Source organism: Phyllostomus discolor, chromosome X, assembly GCF_004126475.2.
Source record: "Phyllostomus discolor isolate MPI-MPIP mPhyDis1 chromosome X, mPhyDis1.pri.v3, whole genome shotgun sequence".
In the NCBI taxonomy this organism is placed as follows: domain Eukaryota; kingdom Metazoa; phylum Chordata; class Mammalia; order Chiroptera; family Phyllostomidae; genus Phyllostomus; species Phyllostomus discolor.
Window position 1 is genome coordinate 60,350,418 of NC_050198.1, and position 27,933 is coordinate 60,378,350.

Here is a 27,933-nt window from a genome sequence, read left to right on the forward strand (position 1 = left end):
TGAAGAAATACAATAATTTTACTACACACACACACACACACACAAAAAAAAAAACACCCCCATCCTTTTCCCCATCCCTGGCACAATAATATTAAATCCATCAAAGCATATCTAACATGGAGAAAGACCAGTAAGTAATGAAGAAAGCAAATTTTCATATTGCTGGATCCAACTAACCTATATCAAATGTCTTTCCCCCAGCTAAACTCCACCCACTGGAATGATAAAGAAGTGTAGAGGAGACAACTTTGGGGGTAACTTATATCTATGCTTACACTAGCAAACTCGAGTGAAGATTCAACAGGAGTAGTAAATCTATTTGTCAGAGAAATACTGTGTACAGCTCTTCGGTCAAATTTCAGATGATTTAAGAGAACAGTTTGAGATTCAGACTTCTATCAGGAATAATCACTGATCCCTTAACCACAACACTGGAGAAGCTGTCAAATCCTGGTTAGTTGCTGAGAATGGTGGAAATGAGGCAGCTTTTGGCTTAAGAAAAAAAAAAAAGTTTATTGCTTCAGTTTCAAACTGTGGGTAAAGGAGTTTTGTAGGTTGGGCTTGGACAAAACCAAGGTGAAATTTCCAATTTCATCACTTAAAGAATTAGATTATCTACTGACTGCATATATTTCTTATTTTAATTAAACTCAATATGGAGTATTTAAAATATAAACAACTGTTGAAAGTAGAGGCTAATTAACTTTACACATAACTCACTGCCTCAGATTGAAGGAAATGTTTCTTAAAGTGGTAGGTTCAAGTTTTCAGCTTAATCTATTGAGGGATTCCCCCATCCCATGGGAATTCATAATTTGCTTTATATCAAAAGTAGGATTCTCTTTACAGGAGGTTTATTTTATTGTCTTCACTAAACTCAGTCTATAAAGGGAAGTATACTTGTGCAGAATTAGTTCAAGGTCAGAGCCTTCTCCTCCACGCGTGCATGCACACACACAGTAAATACATTTTCCCACACATACTATCTCATAGTCACATGCTCCCTGGAGTCCACCTCACAAAAGCACTTCAATAGTTAGCCATATACATGTACATGCAGCAAGATGTGAGAATTTCCCAAGAGTGATTAAAGGTGGTATATATATATATATATATATATATATATATATATATATGTATATGTGGGGAGGTCATTTTAGGTTATAGGTGTACACAAGCCAACAGGGCCATTAACTTATAGATTATATTTTCCCTTTCTCCTAACATAAATAAATCAAATGAAAAACACGCTGACATCTTCCTGGGTGTCATGGAGGCAACTGCCTGGAAGGTTGACTTTTTCACTTCCAATTTCCTATGACAACTTCATTTTTCCCTGAGGGGCCTTCTCATATAAGGAGGGCTGCTCCTCAGCTTTCCCTGCATTTCCCATGCTTCCAAGGGGTGAGGGCTTCTTCTCAGAAGAGCGGTCTTCAGGCTTGCGGGCAATCAGCAGGCGGCAGGTGAGCAGGATTCCAAACACCAGGGCATGGGCATAACGTTTGAGAGGATCACCGACTAGCTGGTGGAAGAAGAGCACAACCAACACCAGCAAGAGCAGGAAGAAGTTGGCCACATCTTTGGGACGTCCAGGCACAAGGGTCATGACAATGCCACAGGCCACCTCAAGAGCACCAATGCTTTTACGGAGGAGAATGGAATTGATCCCCATTTTCTTCAGCAGAGGAAGGGCTCGGACATAGGTCTTGTAAGCACGTTTCTGGAGCAGAATACCATAAGGAAATCACTGCATTAACTATGATTTTAACATTAGAATGAAGAAAACACCATTCCCTTTCCACACCAGCCAAGGTGTGGCCCATTTTTACTGTTCCCCTAAATAAAAGTCTTGTAATTAAGGTAAAGAAAAAAAGCAAACAATCTGCTGAGATCCCTGTGATTTAAACCATAGTAACAGCATGGAAGCTAAGACATATTGACTTTATAGTTCAATTTTTTTCTGATTATAAATCACAAACTACATTAAGAAATTAAAAGAAAATTCACCAGGCCCATAAAATGGGTGCAGATTAGCCATGTACATATTTTCCAGTGCCTACCTTGCCCAAACCCAGATTCATATGGATATCGGCAAAAAAGAAACAAGGCAAGGCACAGTATGGTAAAGCCTCACTAATTTGGGCTTCCCTAATTTGGAATCTGTGATAATTCAGAAACTTCATCTGAGCTGGAGTTTGTATTTGTGGAATTTGTAAAAAAAAGAAAAAAAAAAGAGTGTGTCCTAAGCAAGTAGAAAATTAAAAATATATGTAAATGTTAGCCCTTGGGTATTTTTAAAATATAGTAAGACAAAAATCATTCTCATGGTCATTGAGATAAATCCCCAGGACTATACAAACCACTACTTTGATTTGCCTGGTTCAAGTTCATTAATTTTAATTCAACAAATATTTATTGAAGACCTGCTATAGATTATTTGATGGAGATATATAGATGAATAAGACTGGGTCAAGAAGCTCTTGGTCTAGTTTGGGGAAACAGATACATAAACAGCACTATAAAGCATCATTATTAATGCTATATAATAGAAGTCTGTACAATGTATAATTGTAGCCCAAAGGGAAATATCATAGGACAGAGGAGGGAGTCACTGGATATATTACAAAGTAATAGAATTATATGGACCTTAGAGTGATAGATAATCATATCTTTCACTATTCAGAGTGGCCTGATCCTTATTTTGGAGTAAATTGATGAGATTTTATTAAGTGTCTTATTAGGTTGCCCCACTTCTTTGTTTTCATTAAGTATCCATTAGCCCATTCAATATTTATTGTCTCCTTATGCTAAGCACTGGACTAGGTACTCTGAATCCAGGTATCAAGTGTTCAAAGGCCCTGCCTTCCTGAAACTTAAATTCATAAGGGGAAAAACAGTTATGCAAATACATAAGTGCAATAAAGTATTATGAGGGCTGAATAAAATTATGTAAGTGGATACAGTGGAGGCACACCAGAGGAAATGGTCAAGTCTTCCTAGATGGAGACTGAGAAAAGCTAGAGTAGAATCTTAAAAGAAGAGTAGGTGTTTGCAAGACTGATAAGGGAAGGTTATTGCAGGCAGGAGAAGCTGGGTGAGCTAAGACTTTTAAAAACAGATTGGTGTGTTGTGAATACTGCCCCAGTTCAGCACAGGCTTGGGGAGAGAGGGGAGACATGAGACAGGGGAGATGGATATGAATCAGATCACATGTGTTGTGGAGGTGGACTTTATCCTATAATCCAGGAGGAGCAACATAATTTGGTCTTAAGGAAGCTCCCTCTGGAAAAAATGTGGAGGATGGGAGCAAGGAAACCAGGTGAGAGACCTGGACTGGAATAATGATAGTAAGAATAGAGGGAAGGGAACAAAATCAAGAATACTTTGGATGCAAATTTAACAGAATTTGATGTCTTACTGGATGTGAACATTGAGGGAAAGAGAAGTCAAGAAAGATTATCTGGAGAGACTTCTGGCAAGATGGAGGAATAGGTGGACGCACCGTACCTCCTCGTACAACCAAGATTAGAAAACCAATAATTTACAACAATAATTTACTATCAGAATAACACCCAGATCCGGCAGAGGATTTATCTGAATGGAAGTCGGGCAGCCAAGAAGTTGAAGTAGACACATTCATCCGGACTGGTAGGAGAAGACGAGCCAGGCGGGCACGGGGCTGGCTCGGGTAGGCGGCGCGCGGAGGTCGGGGGAAGGTTTGGTGCGAAATCATCGGCACAAAAGCCATCTGGGGGCGCAAGAACGCAGAGGTGATCCCTGAGTACGCAAGCTGCGGCTGGCAGACCCAGAGGGGTAGCAATTGTGGACCAGGGCAGAACTCGCGGCCCAGAAGCTCAGACAAGGGTCTGAGTCCAGGAGAACGGAACTACCGCCATTGTTTTCTCCCGCCCCGCTCCCACTCCCGCCCCACCCCCACATATAACGTCACAATCTAGCAACTGGGGAGCCCAGCCCCAGTGAGCACCTAAGGCTCCGCCCCCCACCGTAACAAGAGGGACCAGACCGAAAAAAAAAAAAAAGGAGAGACAGGGGAAAAAAAATATGTTTTCAACAGAGCAGATCAGTCCCCCAGGACTCATCCTTTTGAGCAACCAAGAAATAGCCAATCTATCAGATGCGCAGTTCAAAACACTGGTGATCAGAAAGCTCACAGAACTGGTGGATTTTGGATGAAATTTAGATGAAAGAATGCAGATTACCATAAAACAGATGCAGGAAGACACGCGGAGGAGAGCCAATAGTGAAAGGAAGGAATATGAGTCTCAAAACAATACAGTGGACCAGAAGGAAGATAGAATCAACCAAGCAGGAAAGCATGATGAAATAAGAATTCAAAAAATTGAGGAAAAGATTAAGAGCATCCAAGACACCTTTAAACGTTCCAATATCTGAATTATAGGGGTACCAGAATCGGAAGGGGAAAAGCAACAGATTGAGCACGTATTTGAACAAATAATAAAGGAGAACTTCCCCAATCTGCCAAAGGGAACAGTCTTCCAAGAAATCCAAGAAGCTCAGAGAGCCCCAAAGAAGTTGGACCCAAGAAGAAACACACCAAGGCACATCATCATTACATTAGCCAAGGTAAAAACGAAGGAGAGAATCCTAGAAGCAGCAAGAGGTAAGGGGACAGTCACCTACAAAGGAGTTCCCATCAGACTGTCAGCTGATTTCTCCAAAGAGACCTTACAGGCAAGAAGGGGCTGGAAAGAAATATTCCAAGTCATGAAAGACAAGGACCTACATCCCAGATTGCTCTATCCAGCAAAGCTCTCATTTAGAATGGAAGGGCAGATAAAGTGCTTCTCAGATAAGGTCAAGTTAAAGGAGTTCATCATCACCAAGCCCTTATTTTATGAAATGCTAAAGGGACTTATCTAAGAAAAGAAGATAAAGAAAAGGCATGTATAGTAAAAGGACAGCAAACTCACAATTATTAACAACCACACCTAAAGCAAAACCAAAAGAAACTAAGTAAACAGTTATAACAGGAACAGAACCACAGAAATGGAGGGCACATGGAGGGTTAGGCAGCAGGGGGGTGGGAGGAGGAGAGAGGGGGAAAAGGTATAGAGAATAAGTAGCATAGAATGTAGGCTGAAAATAGATAGGGGGAGGGCAAGAACAGTACGGGAAATGTAGAAACTAAAGAACTCATAAGTATGACACATGGACATGAACTGAAGGGGGAAATGTGGGTGGGAGGGGGGTACAGGGTGGAGGGGAGAGAAGGGGGAAATGGGACAACTGTAATAGCATAATCAATAAAATATATTAAAAAAAAAAAACCAGGGCAACAATACTCCCCTGTCTCTGGGGGTATTAAAGCGTGCCCCTGCTGCCTGTGTTAGGAAGCCGGTCCTGGCGGGAGACCCGAAACACGCTGGGACTGCGCCCTCTGGCTGTGCAGGGCCCCCCAAACGAACGACACAGCCGGCAGGTGCTCCTAGGTCTCACCAGGCCCACGCAGGCCAGCACCACGAGCGTAAGGATAACTAACGGAAGAAAAGCCGAAAGCCATGAAAACTCTGCCTGCGAGTTTGTATTATCTTGGCAAGCTGGGAAAAGCCTGCTACGATGCAGTCTTACTCACAGGCCCCTCCATCCAACGACAGAGCACCAGGGCCATGGGGAGAGGGGCCGCAAACGTGCGTGAAGTGGTCGGCACCCTGAGCTGCAACCCGCAAAAATAAAAGTGGCCATCACGCGGGTGGGGCTGCTGGCAGGCTTTAGGTAATATTCTCTGAATGGACTGTATTATATTTTTTCTAATAAAAATAATCAATACAGTGGAAAAAAAAAAAAAGAAAGATTATCTGGTCTCTGGCTCGGGTACCTAAATAGAAGTTTAGGAATGTACATAAAGGAACTGGTTGGGGGTGGCAGAAGGGAGTGAGGAATTCAATTTGGGTTTTTCTGTATTGAAGACAACTAACTGGAGATATTTGGTAAGCAGTAAGTAAGTGAGGTCGGGGATAAAAATATAGAATTGATAGTCATTTGGCATGCCAAGGTAGAATGTATACAGTGGAAAAAATGTGTGACAGACATTTAAAAAATGAGGAGAGGAAGTATCCACAAAGTAGAATAAAGTGTAGTCAGAAAAGTGTAAGGAAAACTAGCAGGGACAGGGTCATGGGGACCAAGAGAGGTTTTAGGAAGAGATTAGTCAAATAAGTCAAATTGTTACATCATATGGAAGTTCCATTTTTAATTTTTAGCAACTTCCATCTGTTTTCCATAGTGACTGAACCTATTTACAATCCTACCAACAGTGTACAAGGGTTCCTTTTCTTCACATCCTCACCAACAAAATTAAAACACTAATTTGAAAAGACATATACACCCCATGTTCATTTACAATAGCCAAGATGTGGAAGCAACTTATGTGTCCATTGATATATCAATGGATAAAGATGATTCTCATCCCCCCCTCAGCAATATAAAGAATGAAATCTTGCCATTTGAGACAACATGGATGAACCTAGAAGGTATTATACTAAATGTAATAAGTCAGAGTGAGACAAATACCATATGATTTCACTTATATGTGGAACAGAAACAGACTCATAAATATGGAGAACAAATTGATGGCTGCCAGAAGGGAGGTGATGGGAGGATGAATGAAAAAGGTGAAGAGGAATAAGAGGTACAAAATTCCAGTTAAAAAATAAGTAAGCCATGGGAATATAGTGTATAGAACAGGGAATATAGTCAATAGTATTGTTAATAACTTCGTACAGTAAGAGATGGTTACTAGACTTATTGTGCTGATCACATTGTAAGGTATATAAATGTAGAATCACTGTGTTGTGCACCTGAAACCAATGTAATAGTGTATGCCAACTAAACTTTAATAATTAAAAAAAATAAAATAGAACAAAAGAAGAGTTGGAAGTGCCAGATGCAGGACAAATACTATGAGAATTGGGCAGAAAGTCAAATTGACCTGTCAGAAGAATCTGGCACTTAGAATAGTTTCACACTCTCTAGTTTTTAAACAAATGTTAAGCCATTTCTCTCATTTCTGGACAAATGAATGTACCCTTATTTCATGGATTAATTAAAATGAATGGCACAACATAATCCTCTATGAGGACTGGTAAAAGACTGGTGGGTTAGCCCTGGCCAGTGTGGCTCAGATGGTTGGAGCATCATCCAGTAACCAAAAGGTTGTGGGTTTATTTCCTGGTCAGGGCACATACCTAGGTTGCGGGTTCAATCGGGTCTGAATCCCCAGTCCAGGCGTGTGCAATTCCCAGTCCAGGCGTATGTGGGAGGCAACCAATCAATGCTTCTCTCTGGCATCAATGGTTTTCTTTGTCCCTTCCTCTCTCCCCCTCTCTCTAAAAACAATGAAAAAAGACAGTTTAGCCCTAGCCAGGTGGCTCAGTTGGTTGGAGCACCTTCCCGTACACCAGGAAAGGTTGCTGGTTCTATCTTGTCAGGGTTCATACCTAAGCTGTGGATTGGATCCCCAATCAGGGCACATACAGGAGGCAACTGATAGATGTTTCTCACATCGTTTCTCTCTCTCTGCCTCTTTCCCTTCCTATCTCTCTAAAATAAATAAACATATCCTCCAGTGAAGATTTTTTAAAAAAAGAAAAACTGATGGTTTAGTGAAAGAAGTGTGGGTTTGGATTCAAACAGACCTGGATTCAAATACCATCTCTGCCACTTTCTAGTTGAGTGTCCGTAGGCAAATTATGTGACCTCTCTGAGCTTCATTTTCTTTAGCAGGGCTGTGGCTAAGATGAAGTAAGTGAGGCTATTTGCTTTGAGTACAAATTTAAGACAGTACCAAAAATACTCATTGATAAAGATATAATATCCATGACAAACAAAATGTCAAATTTTTAAGTAAAGGAAGGATCCAACTCTGCACTTGCCCAACACTGCCTCACTCACTTCTTCCTAATTACATTCCTGTCAGATCCTGCCTTTAAAATTTCACCTTACCCTGTTCCTGAGCATGTAAGGAAATACAAAATGTTATTCATTCTTTCTTCCTCTTTCCATTTTAGTTTAAATCAGGGATTTTCAGAGAGAAATTATGAAAGAGGATGACCAGTAGGCAGAGTAAAACCCTGGGCTGAACTGAACCAGACTGACATGGAGCAGAGCAGAGCTGAGAGTTAGGTCACTTGGTGGTGGAGAGAAGCCTGCCAATTTTCCATCAGTGTTAATCCAGATGCCACTTGCCCACTCTCTCCCCCTCTGCATTCTGGTGACGGTAACAAGGGAACATTAGGGAAAGAAATCTAGACTCAAGAAGCTTAACACTTTTAAGTAAGGACCATTCTCACTAGTAACACAAAGATTCCCAAGGAGCAATTCCTAAATATTAGGTGTAAGCTTCTGACATGATGAACACAGGTGGGAAGAAGAATTTCTTACCATCATCTTAGAACCAAGCCTTCCGGGTGCTGGCTGAGTAACTTCTGGAAAGTGGTCTTTTTTTGGTTAGGGCTAACCACTCATTTTTCAAGAATATATTCTGATCTATACTATAGTGAAATCTATAGCCTGGGGCCAAATTCTGGGCCTTTAAATTGAGTTCCTATAACTTCAGTGAACTTTTTCTCTCTATTTGGTGTTACTCCATATTACTTTTTTAGTTGTTTACCTAACCTCTTAAACTGCACCTGTGGATGTTCTTATGCAGCTAGCTGTTGCCTCTTTCTTTCCTCTTTCTCTCAAGAAGAAACTGCATGGGGATAAGTCATGTCATCAAATCTTTAGTTCAAAGCTAAGTAGGTACAGATAGCATCTATTCTCCAGGACTCCAGACTCCAGACTCCAGACAGGGAATGTTGAATTTGTTAGAGATAGAACAAAGCTTAGATGGAGTCTTGACATCATAGGAAGCCCTTTATTCTTGCTCCTGTAGGGTAGGATAGAGACATCAAAGGATTGCCAGTTTCATCAATGTTTAGTCTGGGCCACCTCAGTTCTAACAATGGAAGGGCCACATGTTTTGAGTCTATAGTAACTAGATCTCCAAAGACTTTCATTGTTCTGATGATAAGAATAAAGAGAGTTAAATGAGTGACTCTCCCAAAAGGGTCTTGCAATTCACTTTCTTAGGTCTGTTGCCCTCCCATTGCAATGACCCAGACCCTGTAATTATAGTTTCCTTTTAGGGGAAGGAAGCAGGAAAGATAATGTTTCAAATCCCTTAATCAAAGGCAATCATCCAGCAATATCCTTGACTGGGATTCTTAAGATAAGCTAAATTCCAATTTTCCTTTTGTCCCTAAATTGCTTGGAGGAAGTTACTATGTATTTTATTATCTCAGTTTCTCCTTTTGTAAATTAAATAAGCATTTTGGAGATTTAGTCAAAGAATCATAGTGTCATAGTTTCAACCAAGGTCCACAGGTATACACTGTATCATTAATAAACTACACAAATAGAAATCCATACATTTGCAAGCCACAGTAATTGTTTTAATGATAATAGAGTTGAATCAAGCAGGTCCATTCTTGTGGTAGGAGGAGATATGATTCACACATGAATCAAGAGCATATGGAGTCTTTCTGTAGTCATACAAATTTTTGGTCATTTATTCTTTTCATTTAAAAAAAAAGATTTTATTTATTTTCAAAGAGACAAGAAGGGAAGAAGAGAGAGAGGGATAGAAACATTGATGTGTGAAAGATACATGGATCAGTCACCTCTCGCACACCCCAACTGGGGACCTGGCCCGCAACCCAGGAACATGCCCTTACTGGGAGTCAAACTATTGACCTTTCAGTTTGCAGGTTGGTGCTCAATCCCCTGACCCACACCAGCCAGGGCTTGTCATTTATTCTTCACAACACCCCAGGGTCCATGATCTCATATTAATGACGTTAAACTTGAACAGCTCAGAATTGTCTAATAATATTCATCTTTGATGGCAATTAATAATGGCTCCAAACCAGATACCAGGATAAAATGGGAATGGGGGCAAGTGGTTTGGTCCATGTTAATTCACTTATGCCAATTAAGTAAAAGAAATAATAATGTGGCTGATATACTGCATCATCCCATTTATATAATGGTCAAAAGCAGGTAAAACTAACTTAGGATGTTAGAAGTCAGGATACCAATTACCTTTGGGGAGGTAGTAACTGGAAGGGGCCATAAGAGGGATTTCTGCGGTGCTGATTATGTTCTGTTTCTTAATATGGGCACTAGTTACACAGGAGTGTTCTGAAAATTCCTTGCACTGTATACTTAATGTGTACATTTCAGTATGTATGTTATACTTCAATAAAATTTACAGGGAAAAACTATATGAAAGCAGAAGAGGGTATTGACAAAAAAATTCATACACATCATTAAATACTCATCAAAGCCTATGTAATGTACAACACAAAAGAGTGAACCTAGTGTAGACTAGGGACTTTAGTTAATAATAATGTATCAATATTGGCTCATCAAGTGTAACAAGTGTACCACACTAATGCAAGATATTAATAATAGGGGAAAATAGGGGGAAGGAGGGAATATGGGAACTCAGTACTTTCTGCTCAATTTTTCTATAACCTATAACTGTTCTCCCCAAAATAAAGTTCATTAATTAAAAAAGAATTCAGCCATAAAGTCTGCAGAAATGCTGCAAAATTTACTGACTCAAGTATGATTTCCCTGAATCTCTGTTGGAGAATATGCCACAAGTGAATCGGATATCCTTTGTTTTTGTTTTTAATCCTCACCCAAGGATATGTTTACTGATTTGAGGGAGGGGGTGTGGAAAGAGAGAGAAACATTGATATGAGAAACATTGATCAGTTGGATCGGTTGCCTCCCATATGCACCCTGATAGAGGATGGAACCCACAACCTCAGTATGTGCACTGACCAGGAATCAAACTCTCAATCTTTGTACAGGATGACGTTTCAACCAACTGAACCACACAGCCAGAGCAAGACCACGTCTTAAATGCAATAAAAAGCTATTACATGTTTAAGTTCCAAATATGCATATGAATGGTAAACACTTTTAAAGCACCCGACTAACAAAGGTGGACCCGACCCTGATTGCATTTCAGGGCAAAAGAGCCTGACTTCTACTGTCAGTCGAAGTCATTCTGAAACAAGTATAGTTCTTGGCCACTGAGGGGCTATAAGCTTTCTGGCATAAGCACCAATGCAGTTTAGCTTGGAATGGCTAGCTGTGTGAACTAAGCAAAGTCAGTTTACATCTCAGGGTCACCTTCCTCTCTGAAGGAATAAATGTACTGTGCTACCTCAGAAAGCAGTACAAGCATCAGTGGATTACTATCACATTGCCTACTTGGAAAGCAATTAATGGCAGTGATTGGAAGCATAAAATATTACATACAAACATTAAATAAACTGCCCACACATATCTGGAGTGTTTCCCCAGGGTTACACAAACAAGAGGGCACTTTAACTATAGATAAGCATACCAGTCAAATCAACAAACCCTCCCTATGAGGGGATGCAAAGAAGCAGAGACTTGCCCTGTCTTCCCTTTGCTTCATTGTGACAGGATTTTTGGTGTTTTCTTACTATTCCATATGTGGCCCCTTGTGCTTATAGGATGGAACATCTGCTAGAAAGAGCTGAATACTAAATATACAGCAAGTGAACCATTCATATTTTCCTCAACGCTGCATAGGAAACCGCTTAGCAGCAGTTGTAAGAGCTCTCTCCCAATTTCAAGTGAATTAATGGAGGCATTTAGTCGAGGGAGTGGTTGGTCTTGTTGAATTCACATGGAATTTAGAATATTCTAATGACAACTTGATAAATCTGGAGGAGGTATGGCACAACACACACAAAATGGGCTATTCAAGAGAGGCGACTAGAAATTCTTCATGGGATCCAATATGAGTTACCCAGCAGCCAGTGTGGAGTTATCAAAATTAGCTGATTGCATAAAGTCTGTTTATCAGGACAAGTGAACATAATGTCTTGCTCTTCTAAATGCCTGATTTCAATCCCTCAACTTAGTCAGAAATCCACTGCATAAAATACAATTTACTATCATTACCATGTCACTCAGTATTTTTTGAACAGCTAACTAGATGCTTCCACATGTAATCTCAGTTAATATGTACAACAAACTTCTGAGGTAGGTATTATTATCCTTGTTTTACAAATGAGGAAACTGAGACACTAAGAGTGTCAGAATTTGAACCCAAACCTATATGACTCAATTTCCATTAATTTCTCTTGGCTTCCCCAGAAGAGACAGGGAAGAAGTTCATAGTCATTTCTCTGGTTTTTAACAGAGATTCTACAGAGAGGTGATAACACATGAACATAGCACTAATGGCTTTAGAACAAGAAAAAAAAAGGTGGCAGAAATGGAAAAAAAAATCTGAATTTGAAAAATTGGTTTTAAAGTAAAACGAAACCCCAAGGTGTGGATTGGGGCAGTTGAATTGATACAAAAAAAGAATGGAAATATGCCAAATATGTTTAAAAATCAGTTGTGCCCTGTTGGTGTGGCTCAGTGGGTTGAGTGCTGCCTGTGAATGAAAGGGTCTCTGGTTCAATTTCCAGTCAAGGAACATGCCTGGGTTGTGGGCTAGGTCCCCAGGGGGAGGGCATGTGTGAGGCAGCAACACATTGATGTTTCTCTCCCTTGCTTTCCCCTTCCCTTTCCCTCTCTCTAAAAATAAATAAACAAAATCTTTTAAAAAATTCAGTTGTAAGTCCTGACATCCAAAAAGCTGTAACCATTTAATGTCTTTTCTGAGAGTACTGGGTCACAGACTTGGTTTCTAATCTCTGCTCCAACAACAGCCTACCTATGATCTTGGATCAGTTAACAATCTATAAAATAAGAATAAATAATAAAATAGATCTACCTCACAGAGATGTTTTAAATAATAATATTGCCACAACAACACTTGAGATCTTAAAAGAAAAGCCCCTGAAGTTCAATACAAGACTAACTTCATCAGTGCAGAGGAATCATTCCTAAATGGAAAACAGAAAATCCCAGATAATATGTCAGCTGATCTAGGGTTGGGATCCTGAGGGGCTGTAGCTCCCTTCTAGGAATTCAGAAATAGTTCCTAAACTGCATAATTGAGAGTCAACCAGAGAATTCTGAAAGCTGATGACCAGCCAAAACAGTGCTACAATAACTCATTCATTTATCCATCTATTCAATAAATATACATTGAGCACCTTCCTTGGACTAGAACTGAAGAACTTAATTTTCTATTTACTATGGGTTCAAGGATAAAGCTGGGCCAGCCTGAGCACTATTCAGTGGGCCCTATTCCAGATAGCCATCTCCAGCCTGAGGCCTGGTGCTCAATGTAGGAGGCAACCCTGGAAAAGGGTAATCTAAAAATCCCCCTCAAGCTTCATACTACTTTGAAATCTACTTCCCAGCTAAATATAATTCTTCCATTTCCTCAAGATGGCCCTGAGCACAGAAGCATAGAATTGTGAATACATACACACAAAGGTTCTGTACTGCTATACTAGATTATACCCACTTGAATGTGTTCCTTTGTATGATATGAAGTCTTCATATATGTTTATTCTGCCTTTTATTAGACTGTAGTAGACAGCTCCACTCCCTAGGAAGAAACCTACTGTAAACCCATTTGTGGTTGGTCCTCTTTGTGAGCTCCTGCCAAGCTGGTAGAAAGCTTCCCAGTGACTCCATCTTAGTTGGATTGCCTGCAGAGCCTACACTGTGCTTGAAGTGAAGCTTGGGGGGCCTTTAAATCAGCTGAGCAGGGTATGGGAGACAGGGAGTATACTAAGGAAGGGTACTGTGTCCCTAAGGAAAGAGAAAGCTTAAAAATACCTAAGTTGTATACACACAAATATATAAATATATGAAAAGTGAAGCAAGACCATATTCATCTATTTATAATCTAACACCACATTACTACTACCAAGACAAAATGTAGTGGCATTTTCCCCTCAACCTAGTCCCTCTGTGTTTGGTGGCTTCTGCTAATCCCCCACTCTCCTCCCCCCACCACACACAATGCAGGCAACCTTGGATACTCATTTTGACCTGATTTCAATTCCATCTGGTCAAACATGTTGGGAGGAGGAGAAAGGAGAAAAAGAAACACATTAGGATTTGCCACTGGGACTAGACCTAGGCCCTTGAGTAGCAGCCCACCCTCTCCCACCCCAGGGTGATCCTGCAGTGAGGGAGACATGGAAAGCACCAGCTGGAACCCTGAGACAGAAGCCAGATCTGCCAGCCAACATTTTCTGAGCATCTACAATTTGCCAGTCTCCATTCATTTGCAGCTCATGTTGAGAGGCCTCGGAAGGCCCTGCAGTGGGCTTCGGGAATGCTGTGTATTCCTATCAATCTGTGCAGCTATTCCTCCTTGCCACAGCCCTAAAGAGGAATCCCTCTTGCCTCTTTTCTCTCTCCCTTCCTGTTCCTCCCCTAAGTTCCTTTCCTTCTTGATCTTGAGAGCCCAGTAATGGGCTCCCTCTTATTACTGGCAGTCTGGCAAAAAAAAAAAAAAAAAAAGTGAGAAGCAGGTTCCCTTCAGCTGGGGTGGGGAAATAAAAAGACAAAGTGATAGAAAGAGGTGAGAGTGCTGGAAACATCCCCTGCCATCTCCTCATACTTCACAGCAGAGGAACAAGTCCTCTTCACACCCAACTGGAAAGAACAGCCCAGCCCCCAGGTTGCAGAGGAGATGTTTTGACCAGTCAACTTCCGTGATTCTAACTCTGCAGGAGGGCCTGGCCTTAGGCAACCACAGGAGGCAAGGTGGGGATTATGGGCTATTACTAGAGAGAAAAGGCAGATTTTGAAGATTGTGCAAATTAGCACATAAAACAAATCATAATAAAACATCCAGCTCTCCCCCTGAGAGAAAAGGAGGAAGCAAGCTCTTGGTGACCGTTATTTGGGCCAAGATTGCGTTGTCTCAAGGATGAAGACACGCACCCAGGCTGCTAAGGGAATAATACCATCAGCTCTCCACCTGTGATGAGGAGTGCATTTTCCCACCCCTAAAAATTGTTCATTTTAGTAGCCCATTCTCCCCCAACCCTTTCCCTTCTTCCTCTTTGTTCTTCCTGATGACAAACTCTCCGGCTTGCTAAACACCTAGCTCCAAGGGAAGGAATCGGATTTGCAGACTGGTTGTCCCAACTTTGATTGTGCTGAAAGAAGGAAAGGGTTCCTGCCGCTGACAGGTGTTACACAGGTCTCAGCCTTCTGCATTACTTGCGGGTGTGGGGGTACTCGCTGGGCAACCCCTCCCTCAACTCGCATTCAGTGGCTCCAGAACAGTTGCTCAGCATGGCCCACAAATGAAATTGCTGTTGTCCAGCTGCTCCTTCCGAGCTGCAAAGTTATTGGGGAGACTGAATGGTTTGGGTGGGGGTGGGGGGTCAAGGAGATTGGACCGTGGCCTGGGAAGGAAAGAAGGGGAGAGGTATTCGCTATCCCTTGGGGGTGCGCTCCTCATCACCCGTTTGCTTCACTTACCATCTCATTGTAGGCATCCTTGCTGAGCCTTGGGGTCAACTTGATAGTCCCCATAAAAACAAAGAAGAGTCCCAGGGCCACTGAGAGGGCCACGACAGTTACGGTTCTGGGGGACGCCATGGAGTCACCAAGGCGGGTCCCAAATAATCCTCTGCTTTGCGCACCCTGTGTGTCTGTCTAACGCTGGCAGTTAACGCAGAGAAAGCGAGAGGGAAGCTGCGGAGGCAGCAGGCAACTAGAATGACAAAGGGAGAGGGGGAGCTTGAGAGAAAAATTGAAAGATCGAGATTCTACCTCTCCCACTACAACAATCGCTGGGTCCTAATGCCCTACGCTAGCTCCTCACTAGCCAAAATCTCAGTCTCCAAAGTTAGAAGAATCCCTTAACTGAGATGAAACTTCAAGTTTTAAATGGGGAAAAGGTAGGTTAGGCTTGGAGCTCACTCCCTGAGCTTCCTCTAGATTGAGGATTAGGGAAGACCTCATTTCTACCACTTCGCATCAGGCTCATTTTTCATCTCTGTAATCCTCTAATTATCAATCCCTTTTTTCAACCTCTCTCATTTTCTCTCTTTTCCTTTCCCTCAGTCAAATAGTTAGTCCTCAGGATTGCCCAGTGGTTTAACTGCAATGTTTTAAGTTTGGCATTCAGGACCCTCAGCTTATCTTGCAATAGCTCCTACTGCCACATGCCACCCCCTCAGGTCCTATCTACTCATGGCTCTGAACAAACCTGAGCTATCCCACCTCCACTACATTCCTTTCCTGACTCCATCACTGTTCACTAACATTCAATCTTTTCTTCAATATCACCTCCTTCATATACCCTTCCCTGATCCATTCCTAGCTGGATTTGATTTCTTCCTCTGATTTCCTGCAATAATAGCCAGTATTTATCGACCATTTACTAAATGCTAGACACTGCCCTTTACTTGTATTAACACAGTTATCTTTACAGCAATATTGTGAGCTAGGCATGAGCTCCCATTCCATTCATGGAACACTGAAGGACAAGGAAGTTAAATAAGTAACTTGCCCAAGAGTTTATGCTAATAAATGGAAAGCCACAATTCAAACCGAGGTAATCATTTCCAGAGCCTGGAATCTTAACCACCTCTTTATGTAATACTTTACATCATTAGTGTGGTACTTACCTGATACTGCTTAGCACTGTAATTATACATACATGCCCACACACACCTATTTTGAAAAGCAGTGTTCATTAAGGGAAAGAGAACAGTCTGGAGTCAGACTCAGAAGGTTCAGGGTTTAAATCCCCACTCTGCCATTAAATCTGTGAACTTGAATAAGTCACTTAACTCATCCGAGCCTCCATTTCCAAATTTATAAAATATGGATGAAAATTCTGCCTCAAAGGTTTGTTGTAAGAATTCCATGTAAGTCAATTGCATAGCAAGTGTCTAACGTTTGATTCCTCAGTGGATGTAGTTCACTTCTTGCTTCCTCTGGCTTCCAAATCTACTCTGTAATTAGTTTAGATTATAAGCATTTAAAAGGTAGGAAATCATTTAAAAGGATATATATCCTCATAGTACCTAGAGCAACACTTTTTGTGCACCAGATCTTAAATCTTTTTTAGGAAAAACTGATGATTTTTCAATGCAAATATCCCTGGGAGTGGTAATACTTTAAGATTAGCAATCATATATATCATATGATGAGAGAATTTCAGACCCTTTTCTGATTATAATTCAGCCTATAAAGTATTGAGTGCCTACAATGTGCATACAAAGAATTAGAAACTGTAGGAATACACAGATAAATGAGTTATAGACCCTGTTCCCAATGTGTTTGTTGTGTAAAAGAAAGTAGGGTGTATTAGAGATGAGAGAATTTCTTTACACATACAAAAAAGATTAGAAAGAATAAACCTAAATGCAATTTTTTTAAATCATTTGTCTTCTAAATGTCCTACATTGACTGTTGCAGTAAAATGAGCACCTAGGGAAGTCCATTATACAGTTCAGCAACTGATCTATCTATCTATCTATCTATCTAACTATCTATCTATCCACCCACACACACACAGTATATACTCTTTTTCCCTTTCAAATTATATGATAATGGGAATAATACTATCCATTATAAAATGTATATAATACTGAATAATAAATAGTATAAGTAAAAATACCTCTTGACCCCAACATGGAGTGAGATAAACATTATTCATATTTTGGTCAATATTTTAATTTACCTTTTTCTTAGGTACCTCTCTAAGTACAAAATAGATATAAATATTTGTTTTCAAAATTTGACCTACTGTAGAGTCAGTTTTATACCCTTTTTTTCACTTGTTAGCATTTTGCCATATCATTAGACTGCTTCAAAAACAAAATCTTTTAAAATGATTGCATAATACTTCAGCATCATTTGCATGTACTATAATTACTTTAACTGCTTTCTTCTTGTTAGATATTGATGTTTCCATGGTAGTTCCTTGTGCAAGGGAAGATGTGATGCATTTTCTTATATATAATAATTTTTCTGAATTCGTGAATTTTTCCTTAGGATAAATTTCTAGAAGTCCAATGGATCCAAATTACAAACTTCTTATTTCATATATATGAAATATATATTAAGAGCTAACATTTACTTATTACTAAGAAGATTCCAGAAAGTATCCTCAGTGACCTGCATATATTGTAAGATTAGTACTATTAATTCTTGCCATTTTATGCATAAGGAAATGGAGCAAGGAATAAAGCAGTTCCCTGAATTCAGATCAGGGCTGTCACCTTTTGGGGTATTCAACCTAAACCTGTGTTGCTGCTCAGTATGCTGCTGCTGTTCCTTTAGTTCATTTAAGACAGGGGTGTCAAACTCATTTTCACCAGAGACCACATCAGCCTAGCGGTCACCTTCAAAGGGCCAAAATAATTTTAGGACTGTATAACTGTAACTACTCCTTAACTGTCAAGGAGTTGAAATTACATTCGGCTCTTTGAAGGCAACTGTGAGGCTGATGTGATGCCCGGTGAAAATGATTTGACACTCCTGATTTAAGAGATAAGAATATTTACAATGTTCTTTTTTAAAATTTTTAATTTTTATTGATTTGAGAGAGAGAGAGAAAGAGAAACATTAATTGGTTGTTACACTTATTTATGCATTCATTTGTTGATTCTTGTGCATGCCCTGACTGGGAACTGAACCTACAACCTTGGTGTATCAGTACAATGCTCTACCTAACTGAGCTATGTGGCCAGGATGTAAAAGATTCTTAATGCATATTACTTACATGCTTTCCAGAAAGGAAATTTACACTCCCATCAGCAGTATAGAAGTGTGTGTGCTTTACCACATCAGATCTGCATTGAGAATTTCAATTTTTCATCTTCACTAATTTCATTCATTTAAAAATTTGTATTTCATGGAATATTTGTGTGTTGAAACATTTTTATACATTTATTAGTTGTATGTATCTCTTCTGTTTATGTTCTTTTCTATTTTTATTTTGAGTGTTGGTGTTTTTGATTATTTCATAGGATCTCTTTATATCATACTGACATCAGTCATTTTTTAAATATTTGTCCCAGTTTGTTTACCACTAAATTTGATGGCATCAATTCTAGAAATACTTTTATGATTTTTCCATATTTTATGCTTAGAAAGTTTTTCCCAATCTCAAGATTAAACATGTGCCTACATTTTCTTAAAGCTGTCTTGTGTGATTTTTTTTACATTTAATACTGATGACTAACTCAGTCTTCATTGGTTCATGATGCTTCCTTTATTGTATATCAGGTTCTTATCTTTTTACTAGGTCAGTCTCAAGGCTTTCTTTTCTGTCCTGCTGATTTCTTTGTTGATTCTTATGACAGCACTATAATGTTTTAGATATCATAACTTATGTATATATTTTGATGTCTTATAAGCCAAGTCTCACATCATTAGTCTTCTTTTTCAAAAATTATTTTTTATTCTCCCCTATTTATTCTTTTAGGTAAACTTTAAAATCACTTTATCATGGTAAAATAACTTTGACTTTTGACTGGATTGAATTAAACATATAATTAATTTTTAAAAGTTGATCTCTTCTTTCCTTTTTTTAGTTTATGTACTTTTTAATTATTTTGTTAGTTTTATTTTTTATTGTTGTTCAAGTACAGTTGTCTCCATTCCCCCGTCCACTTCCCCTACCCCAGCATCCCCAGCTCCTACCCTCAATCCTACCCCCCTTTGGCTTTTCCATGTGTCCTTCATACATATTCCATCCAGAAATATGGCATCAATTTCCATTTACTCAAATCCTGGTTGCTGAGAGATATACAAATATCCTTTTTTTTTTTTTTTTTTTTTTTTGTATAGCCTACATAGATGTTCTGCAGACTCATTTGCCTTGTCATAGGGGTCCTAACTGAAAGATTGTGAGATCCACAGCAGATTGGGTACAACACCCACATCTCCCATAGGGTCACAGCTTCATGACTTGTTCTTTAGGTTGAAGTGTGATGCCTTAATTTTATCAGTAGCTACCATCTAGTGAGTGATGACTCTGTGCTGGGCATTATACAATTATAGTGCATTACATACACTGGCCCATTCAATCCTTGAGATGGCCCTACGAAACAAATGCAGTGGATTCTATTATTATGCCTATTTTAAAGATGGGAAAATTGAGACTTTGAGAGGGTAGGCCATTTGCCCAAGGTCATTTTCTCATGAATGGCAGAGCTAGAAATGAAGTGTGCACAACAGCAGAGCCTATTTTAGGACCATTATTGATTCTTAACCTTGCCTGACATTAGAATCACCTGCAAATTGGTTTTTAATGCCTATAAGCAGGGCCCATCTGCAGAAATTCTGATTTAATTGGTCTGGAGTAGGGTCCACAGTACTCGTATTTTTGAAAAGCTTTCCAAGAAATTCTACTGTGCAGCCACACTAATGAGCCCTGCACTCTGCTTTGTTGCCTCAAAACCTAGTGACCTCAACTGTATCTCAAGGGAAATACAATGCACATGGTGGAAAATGTGTGAAACATGAAAAGAGAAACAAGGTTATGGTGGGATGAGTGTTATGTTCAACATATGCCTCTCTTTGTCTCCTGAAGACAACATATAGCTTGAACAACAATCTCTAAGGAGAATTTGCTCAGTATTGGCTCTTTCCTCAGCTTCACAATTAGTGCTAATCAAGACACTACATGGCATCAGACTGAATGTGTCAGTTGTATCATAACCCCAACTGATAAGTAGCTATACTCAGTGAAAACTGCTCTTCAACTTTAACTTTTTGAGTTGTTTCCAAAAGAAAACCAAGATGATACTATACATGCATCAGCTCTTTGTAGCTGTCAGGACTAAGTTGGAATCTGAGCTTAACCCAGATATATCTAGCCCTTTCTACATATATTATGTGTTGTGAGCACTGCCTATGTGCTGTGTTCTTTTCCACAGTGTGTTTCTAGCCAATTGTCTGGCTTTCCTGGAGAGGCCAAGGAAGTGACTGAAACCGACACCTCAGAACTTACCCAGTGTGTTGCAATGGATCAAGGCTGGGCAGATCCAATCTTGCCTCCTGGAGATGGAAGCAAATGCTCAGAGCCATAAGGGATGCTTGACATGCCTTTATTCATGGGTGAGTGAGCCATGCACACTTCAAGTTGTGTGTCTAACTAGTGGGAAGCCCCTACTTGTTTAAGTACTAGAGGGGAACAAAGCCAGGAAACTGCCAGAACATTACATAACATAATTCTGCAAACGTGAGCCTACTTCATGTTATGGGAACGGTTTATCAGACCCAGTCTCAAGGCTATGAGAACACTGGTTATCAGGCCCCTACAAGGCTATGGGAACACTGATCCCTTTAGTTAACTAGACACCTGGTCAAGGAAGCCAGACTGCCTCCACTTACCCTGCACCCAGGATCCCTGAGCACTGAGCCATGAGAGAGCAAGCCCTGTGTGCATCATTATAACTGTAACCTGTTTTGCCCATGACTAGAGGCCACAGAGTATAGAGTGAAGGTCCTCCACTCCAGCAACATCAGCATCACCTGGGAATTTGTTACAAATGCAAATTCTCAGGCCCTGGCCCAGAACCAGCTGAATCAGAAAGTCTGGAGATGGGAGCCAGCAATTTGCTTTAACAAGCCCTCCAGTTCCTTCACAGAATTGTTGAACATAAGGGGGGACACCTTGAAAGCAATGTAGTCCTACCACTCCACTGAACCTAATAATGGCTCTTAAAATATACAGGTGCATAGTATCAGGGAAGAAAGTAGAGATGAGAAAGTTGAGGATGGAGATTTGGAGAGGACTGAAATTATAGCCTATTAGCAGTTTTAGAATTTGTGCCCTTGATGCTGAATCCAGGCATGAAGTTGAAGTTCATGTACTGATGGCATTCTGGTGTGGAGCAGGACATGGGATAGGCACCCCCCATATTATTTCTCTATATATAGCTCTGAAGGATGAGCAGCCATGATTGGAATGCTGTTGGCATTGAGTTGCAAATTTCAACATTATAAAAGGCAAAGTGTTGGGACCTTATTAAGTGAAAAAATGAACATCAGCACCAGCCATGTAAATCTGATGTATGTGTTACCCTAGCAACCAGAGCATAACGGTAGCTAGGTAGTTTGGTGACAGTTTCCAGGGTAATACCTCCCACATACAATATCAGAGCTTTCCTATTATGTTAACACTTTCTCCACATGCCCCCTGGACTTTCACTTGATGCTCCACTAGCATCTCCCTCTCCTGAAAGACTCCCTTTCTGACTTTCCTATTTCCAAGTGCCAGTGCCAGTGCCATTCTCTTAAGTACTATTGTCAAAACCCTTGATGTTTAGCATGAACTGAAGGACCCCAAAAGTAATATGTATCTCCAACCTGAAGAGATACACTTCACAAAATATTAGATGCATAAATCAAGAAATGATAGATGCTTCAATTGAAAAAAACTTTTTAAAAGCTCACAGTGGCTGAAACTAGCCATCTGTAATTCTTCTCTGAAGTGACTTCTTGGAAATATAATTTGTAGATATACTGCAGATGAAATTAAGATGCTTTCCAATATCTCACCTGGGAGCTACCAATCTAGAATGCAATTCATATAAGATGAGCTGTTACCTTGGCAACTGTAGCATGTAATGAGGATAGAAGTCAGGTAATATTATAATGATAGAAGATTCTGTTAAGTAGTTAGAGATGGTGAAAAAAAGAACATGGGAGAGTCAGTGTTTACCCAGTACTGTTCAAGTAACAGGAACAGTGATCTGGTAGGTGTGTTACAAATAACCTAGTCAGCCATGGCTGGTGTGGCTCAGTGGATTGAGCCCCTGCCTGCAAACCAAAGGGTCACTGATTTGATTCCCAGTCAGGGAATATGCCTGGGTTGCAGGTCAGGCCCCCAGTAGGGAGCACATGAGAAGCAAACACACATTGATGTATTTCTCCTTCTCTTTCTCCCTCCTTCCCCCTCTCTAAAAAAAGTATATAAATAATATCTTAACCCCCCCAAACCCCCAAATAACCTAGTCAAAGAGCCCTCAAAACCATTCAGCTCCATATGCTCAAATCACAAGTGACCTTTTCTGATTTCTAGTTTGGTTTCACAGGTACATTAATAGCTGGTAGGTATAACCCCAGATAGGAGATAAGAATATTTCAGTCACTAGAAACTACATTCTTCACCAGAACTTGGCTTGTAAGCCAGTTTCCTATAAAACCTCTTAGTCTAAATTAGTCCCTAAGACTCTAAATCACTTCCATGGGAACTGATAAAATCTACTTTTCAGTTTCACAGTCTGGTCTATGGGACTTTCACCAAGATTCATCAACTTACTTTTTTCTCTGATATTTTACTTTTTTCTTTATTATCAATGTAATGCCTATCCATTGTAAAAAGTCTGGAAAGTATAGAAATGAAAAAGAAGCTGATAAGTGAATCACCCCCAAGCTCAGTATCTAAAGTAAACAGTATCTAGATTAAACAGTTGGCATATTGCCTTTGAATGCATTTTTATTCCCAAATTTCAGATCATACTGAATGCAGAATTCTTTAAAAAATAAAGATTTTATTTATTTATTTTTAGAGGGAGAGGAAGGGAGTGAGAAAGAGAGGGACAGAAACATCAATGTGTGGTTGCCTCTCATGTGCCCCCTACTGGGGACCTGGCCTGCAACCCAGGTATGTGTCATGACTGGGAATTGAACCAGTGACCTTTTGGTTCACAGGCCAGCACTCAGTGTACTGGGTCACGCCAGCCAGGGCTGAATGTACAATTCTTTATTCTATCTTTTTCACTTAAGGTTGCTGTGTTGCCACCCTTCAAGGCCAGGTGGGTTCATTGTATTCATACAGACAGAAAAATATTCACGGAGCCATTGGGATGTCTGGCATGCCTTTATTCATGGATGGACAAGCCACACATGCTGCAAGCTGTGTGTCTATCTGCATGTCTCATGTCATGGCCCTTGGTCCCCCATGTGTGTCACCAATCATGGCACCTGTCCCCTTGTGTGTCTCTCATCATCATTGCCCCAGCAGGGAGTCCCTACCTGTTTAAGTACTAGAGGAGAAAAAAGCTGGCAAGATGCCAGAACATTACATAACATAACATAATTCTGTGCATATGAGCCCACTTCATGTTACAGGAACAGTTTATCAGACCCAGTCTCAAGGCTATGAGAACACCACTTATCAGGCCCCTACTAGGCTATGGGAACACTGCTTCCCTTAGCTACCCAGACACCTGGGTGAGGAAGCCAGACTTCCTCCACCTACCCTAAACTTGCCTTCTTCACATGTTTCCATATCATTACAAACTTTCAAAAGACACAATTTTAAGTATATACGTTATTGAAATATAACGTATATACAGAGAAGTGTACATATCCAAAGAGTACATACAACTCAATAAATTTTCATGAAGTGAACACACCTGTATGAACAACACTCAGATGAAGAAATAGAATATTATGAGCTCTCAGAAGCTCCCTAATGCCTTCTGCCAGCCACCCCCCAAATCCTTAAGGTAATGACATCCTAACTTCTAACATGATACCATGAATGTAATTTTTAGTGGCTTTGCAATAATCTATGGAGAGACTATATTTTATGTAACCATTCTCCATTCTCTAATGTTGGGCCATAACAATGCTTTTTATTTTTAATTGTGAAACCCTTTCGCGTATATTTTTGTTTACATCTCTACTTCTTAGAATAGATTCCTAGAGATGGAATTTTTGGGGCAACTCTTATGAAAATTTTAAAGGCTCTTATACCTAATTGCTTCCTGGGAAGGCTGTATCAATTTCCAACTTTGCCAGCAGTGTGTGAGAGAGACTGCCTTACTGTCTATATACTTTGAGGACTATCAGTGCTTTTTAAATCTTCACCAGTTTGATAGGTAAGATAATATTATTTACTTGATATACTTTGCATGCTCTGTCCTTACCAGTGAGGTAGAAAAAAAAACACTTCTTTTTTTCACCTTATATTCCTTTTATTAAAATTTTACTTTGAGAGTACATTTATTAAAGCTGGGAACACTGAAACAAGGAATAGCTTAGGATAGAAGCAGCAGGAGAGACTCCAGGTTGGGCTACTGCTGTCAGCTCAGTGGAAAGTCAAAGAAAGGGGGCCTTGGAGACAGGTTCAGGGGCAAGCCCCAGGTGAGCTGCCACTGCCCATAGCTCCCCTGGTTGCAAGTCTTGTGGGGACCCTTAGAGTTTAGGAGAAAGAAAATCCACTTGAAAAGGAGATTCAGGTGACTATGCCCCAAAGAGGGCATGCCTACCTTACATTTGTTTTCCTGGGAATCATCTCTCCAGGTCTCTATTGAGGTTGTGTTCTTCATATCAGTTTACATAAGATCTTTATACAGTAAATGACCCTTTGCCATACCTGTATATATTTTTTCTGTTTGTTTGTTGTTTATGATTTAATTTAATTACATTTTTTGTCATATAGAAGTTCTTAAGGTTTATGTAGTGAAATCTACCTCCATGGTAGATTTTTCAAACTGCTTTTCAGTTTAGAAAGTCCTCTTCAATCCAAATTTCAGAACAATCATCTTTATTTTATTTTAGGACTTTTACAATTTGATATTTTTGACTTTCAACTAATTCATCTGGAATTTCAGTTGATGCATGGTAGTAAGGCTGAAACTTGAATGGGCATCAACTGGGGTACTTGTTACAAAGCCATATATTCCTGAGCCTTAGCCCCTGAGATTTGGATTCTATAGGTCATAGGTGGGACTTAGGAACCTTCATTTGTTACAATCACCCAGCGAATTACATTGCAGATGGGTCCCGTCCACATTTTGAGAAATTATTTATAGAATGCAGTGTCACCTGCCATAGTTCATAGAGTTGGCACCTCCCATCTTGATGACTGCAGCAGTCTTTCTCAGCTTCCAGGTTACTGCACCTTAAAATCCATCCTACACATGGCTCCTAGAGTTCTCTCCTAGAAACACCTCATGAAAAACTCTTCATTAGTTGCTCATTGTTAAAGGAACTTCACCAAACCCCTCATCCCAGCATTTGAGGATCATCATTATCTTCCTGAATCCATTGATCTGATCACCTGGATCTCCAGTGACTCCAGAACCACTCCCCCATCTAGCTAGACCTGCCTCCTCATGGGCCTGCAACACATATTGTTCTTTTATGTTTCCATGCTTCAGCCTTCACCTCCTTCAGGTTATTCAAATCCTATGCATCTAAGCCACTTCTCACATTCTCTTCCAAGATCACTGCTTTCCTAGAATTACCAAAGCCCATTTTTATGTATTCTTACTTTATGTGTTTTATCTTCCCATCAGATCACACAATCTCAGGGACATGGTCTGTGTGTCTATCCCTCATAGCCTCTATCACAATCCTAGATGAAAGGAAAGCACACCTGAAGAATGTGGTTAATGGAACTAAACCAGCCCTAACTGCCAAGTGATTTTAATACATGTTATTTCTGAGAGCTAATGCTATAGCCTCTCAGAAATGTTTTGCTTGGACTAAAATGAGAATGACAAATTTATAGACATTTCATTTTGTTGTGATTTTATTTGCTGATAAAGTTAAGCAAAGTTTATCTTGGTTTCAGTTCTTATTGTATTCAACAACACTGCTTCTCACCTATGACATATCCATTTATTAACTTTCTGGTTGGAGAGTCTAACCTTTTCTTTAATATGGGATATTTCTTTCCCCTCTTACATATGCAATGATTTCTCTTTTATAGAAGAACATGCTTTATCAGATTAAATAAATATAAAAGGGTTAGTGGCTAAATGATTACATTATAGCTTCCTTAATCTCTTTTCTCTCTTTAGGGTCTGCCTTCCCCAATGACAGACCTGCTTTAAATAAGTTTGCTTGGATGCTCAGAACAGGTGGTGGTGGGATGAGTGAAGATAAGCCCTCTCCCTTTCAGTAGACAAGGTGGTGTTCAGTTTAACTCATCAGATCTTTATTGAGTGCCTACTGGGCACTTGGCTCTGTGCTAGGCAGAACAAAGAAAGCCTAGATGAGAAATGATAAATGAGCAGAAGGGAAAGGGGAGAAGAAAGGGAAAGAAAAGGCAAGGAAAAGAGTATAGTTGGCTATTCCTGTAGGTGGCAAATAAAAGAAGCGAAAGGGAAAAGAGAACCAAAGGTGCAATCAATCTCTAGCATGTTCTCACTCGATAGGGCTGTGCAAGCTAACAAACCCAAAGCAATGGCTTGAGCTCCTATTTTGCTTAAGGGCCATGAGAACAGTTAGAAAGGCCACAGTTTGAGTTAGGCATTTACCAGCTCCAGCCTTTAGAATGGGAAGTAAAGGATCCCTCCTTTTTTTAAAGGTATATATACATATGTCTGCATGTGTGTAAATACACATAGTGTATAAAAGTATTTTGAAGGATAATAGGCAACATTTATTGTGTGTGCTTACTCTGTTGTAAGCACTTTGTATGTATTAAATTATTTAATCTTCACCACAACTCTGCGAGGTAGGTGCAATTATTATGGACGTTTTTTTCAGATGAGGAAACTGAGGCACTGAGTAATTAAGTAACTTGCCCAAGTTCACACAACTTGTAAGTGGCAGATCTGGGCTTTGAGCCTTGGTCTAGGCGACTTAATGTTTGCTGTTATTTGAGGTACTGATCCATGTTTAATTTACTGCTGTACTCACTAGGGCTGATGCATTGCCTAGCACACAACAGGCTTCTTATGTTCCGAATAAATAAATAACTGAAATGTTGACTATAGAGAGTTTTCTTTTTAAGCCCAATTACTATTAGGAATACCCAGTGTAATTACATGTAGGTTCACTTGCTGTAAATTTTACTCTATTAAAGCAACATTTTTTACAACACATACATGTGTGCATCTTTCGATGTTCTCTTACCCATTTGGCTCGGCTCATGAACCCTTGAAAAATGAGAGGAATCATTGAATGAATGTAGAACAGGAGGTAGTAAATGAACTAGTGGTTTCT

At 40.0% G+C, this 27,933-nt stretch overlaps 2 protein-coding genes across 2 annotated transcripts in view; both read right to left on the bottom strand.

The window, feature by feature from the left end:
- The window catches only part of CENPI (centromere protein I), a 101,219-nt gene extending 85,633 nt beyond the window's left edge, over nt 1–15,586 (bottom strand). Inside the window, exon 1 of the mRNA XM_036017000.1 lies at nt 15,478–15,586. The gene's annotated coding sequence lies outside the window, so the exon portion shown is untranslated. The remainder of the gene's footprint in view (nt 1–15,477) is intronic.
- On the bottom strand, nt 1,312–15,794 carry TMEM35A (transmembrane protein 35A). The gene is made up of 2 exons (XM_028523331.2): nt 15,478–15,794; nt 1,312–1,720 (listed from the first exon to the last, which is right to left on the bottom strand). Exons 1-2 carry the CDS (start codon nt 15,595–15,597, stop codon nt 1,316–1,318), a joined length of 525 nt encoding a protein of 174 aa, XP_028379132.1. The 5' UTR covers nt 15,598–15,794; the 3' UTR covers nt 1,312–1,315.
- Nucleotides 15,795–27,933: the final 12,139 nt, after the last annotated feature.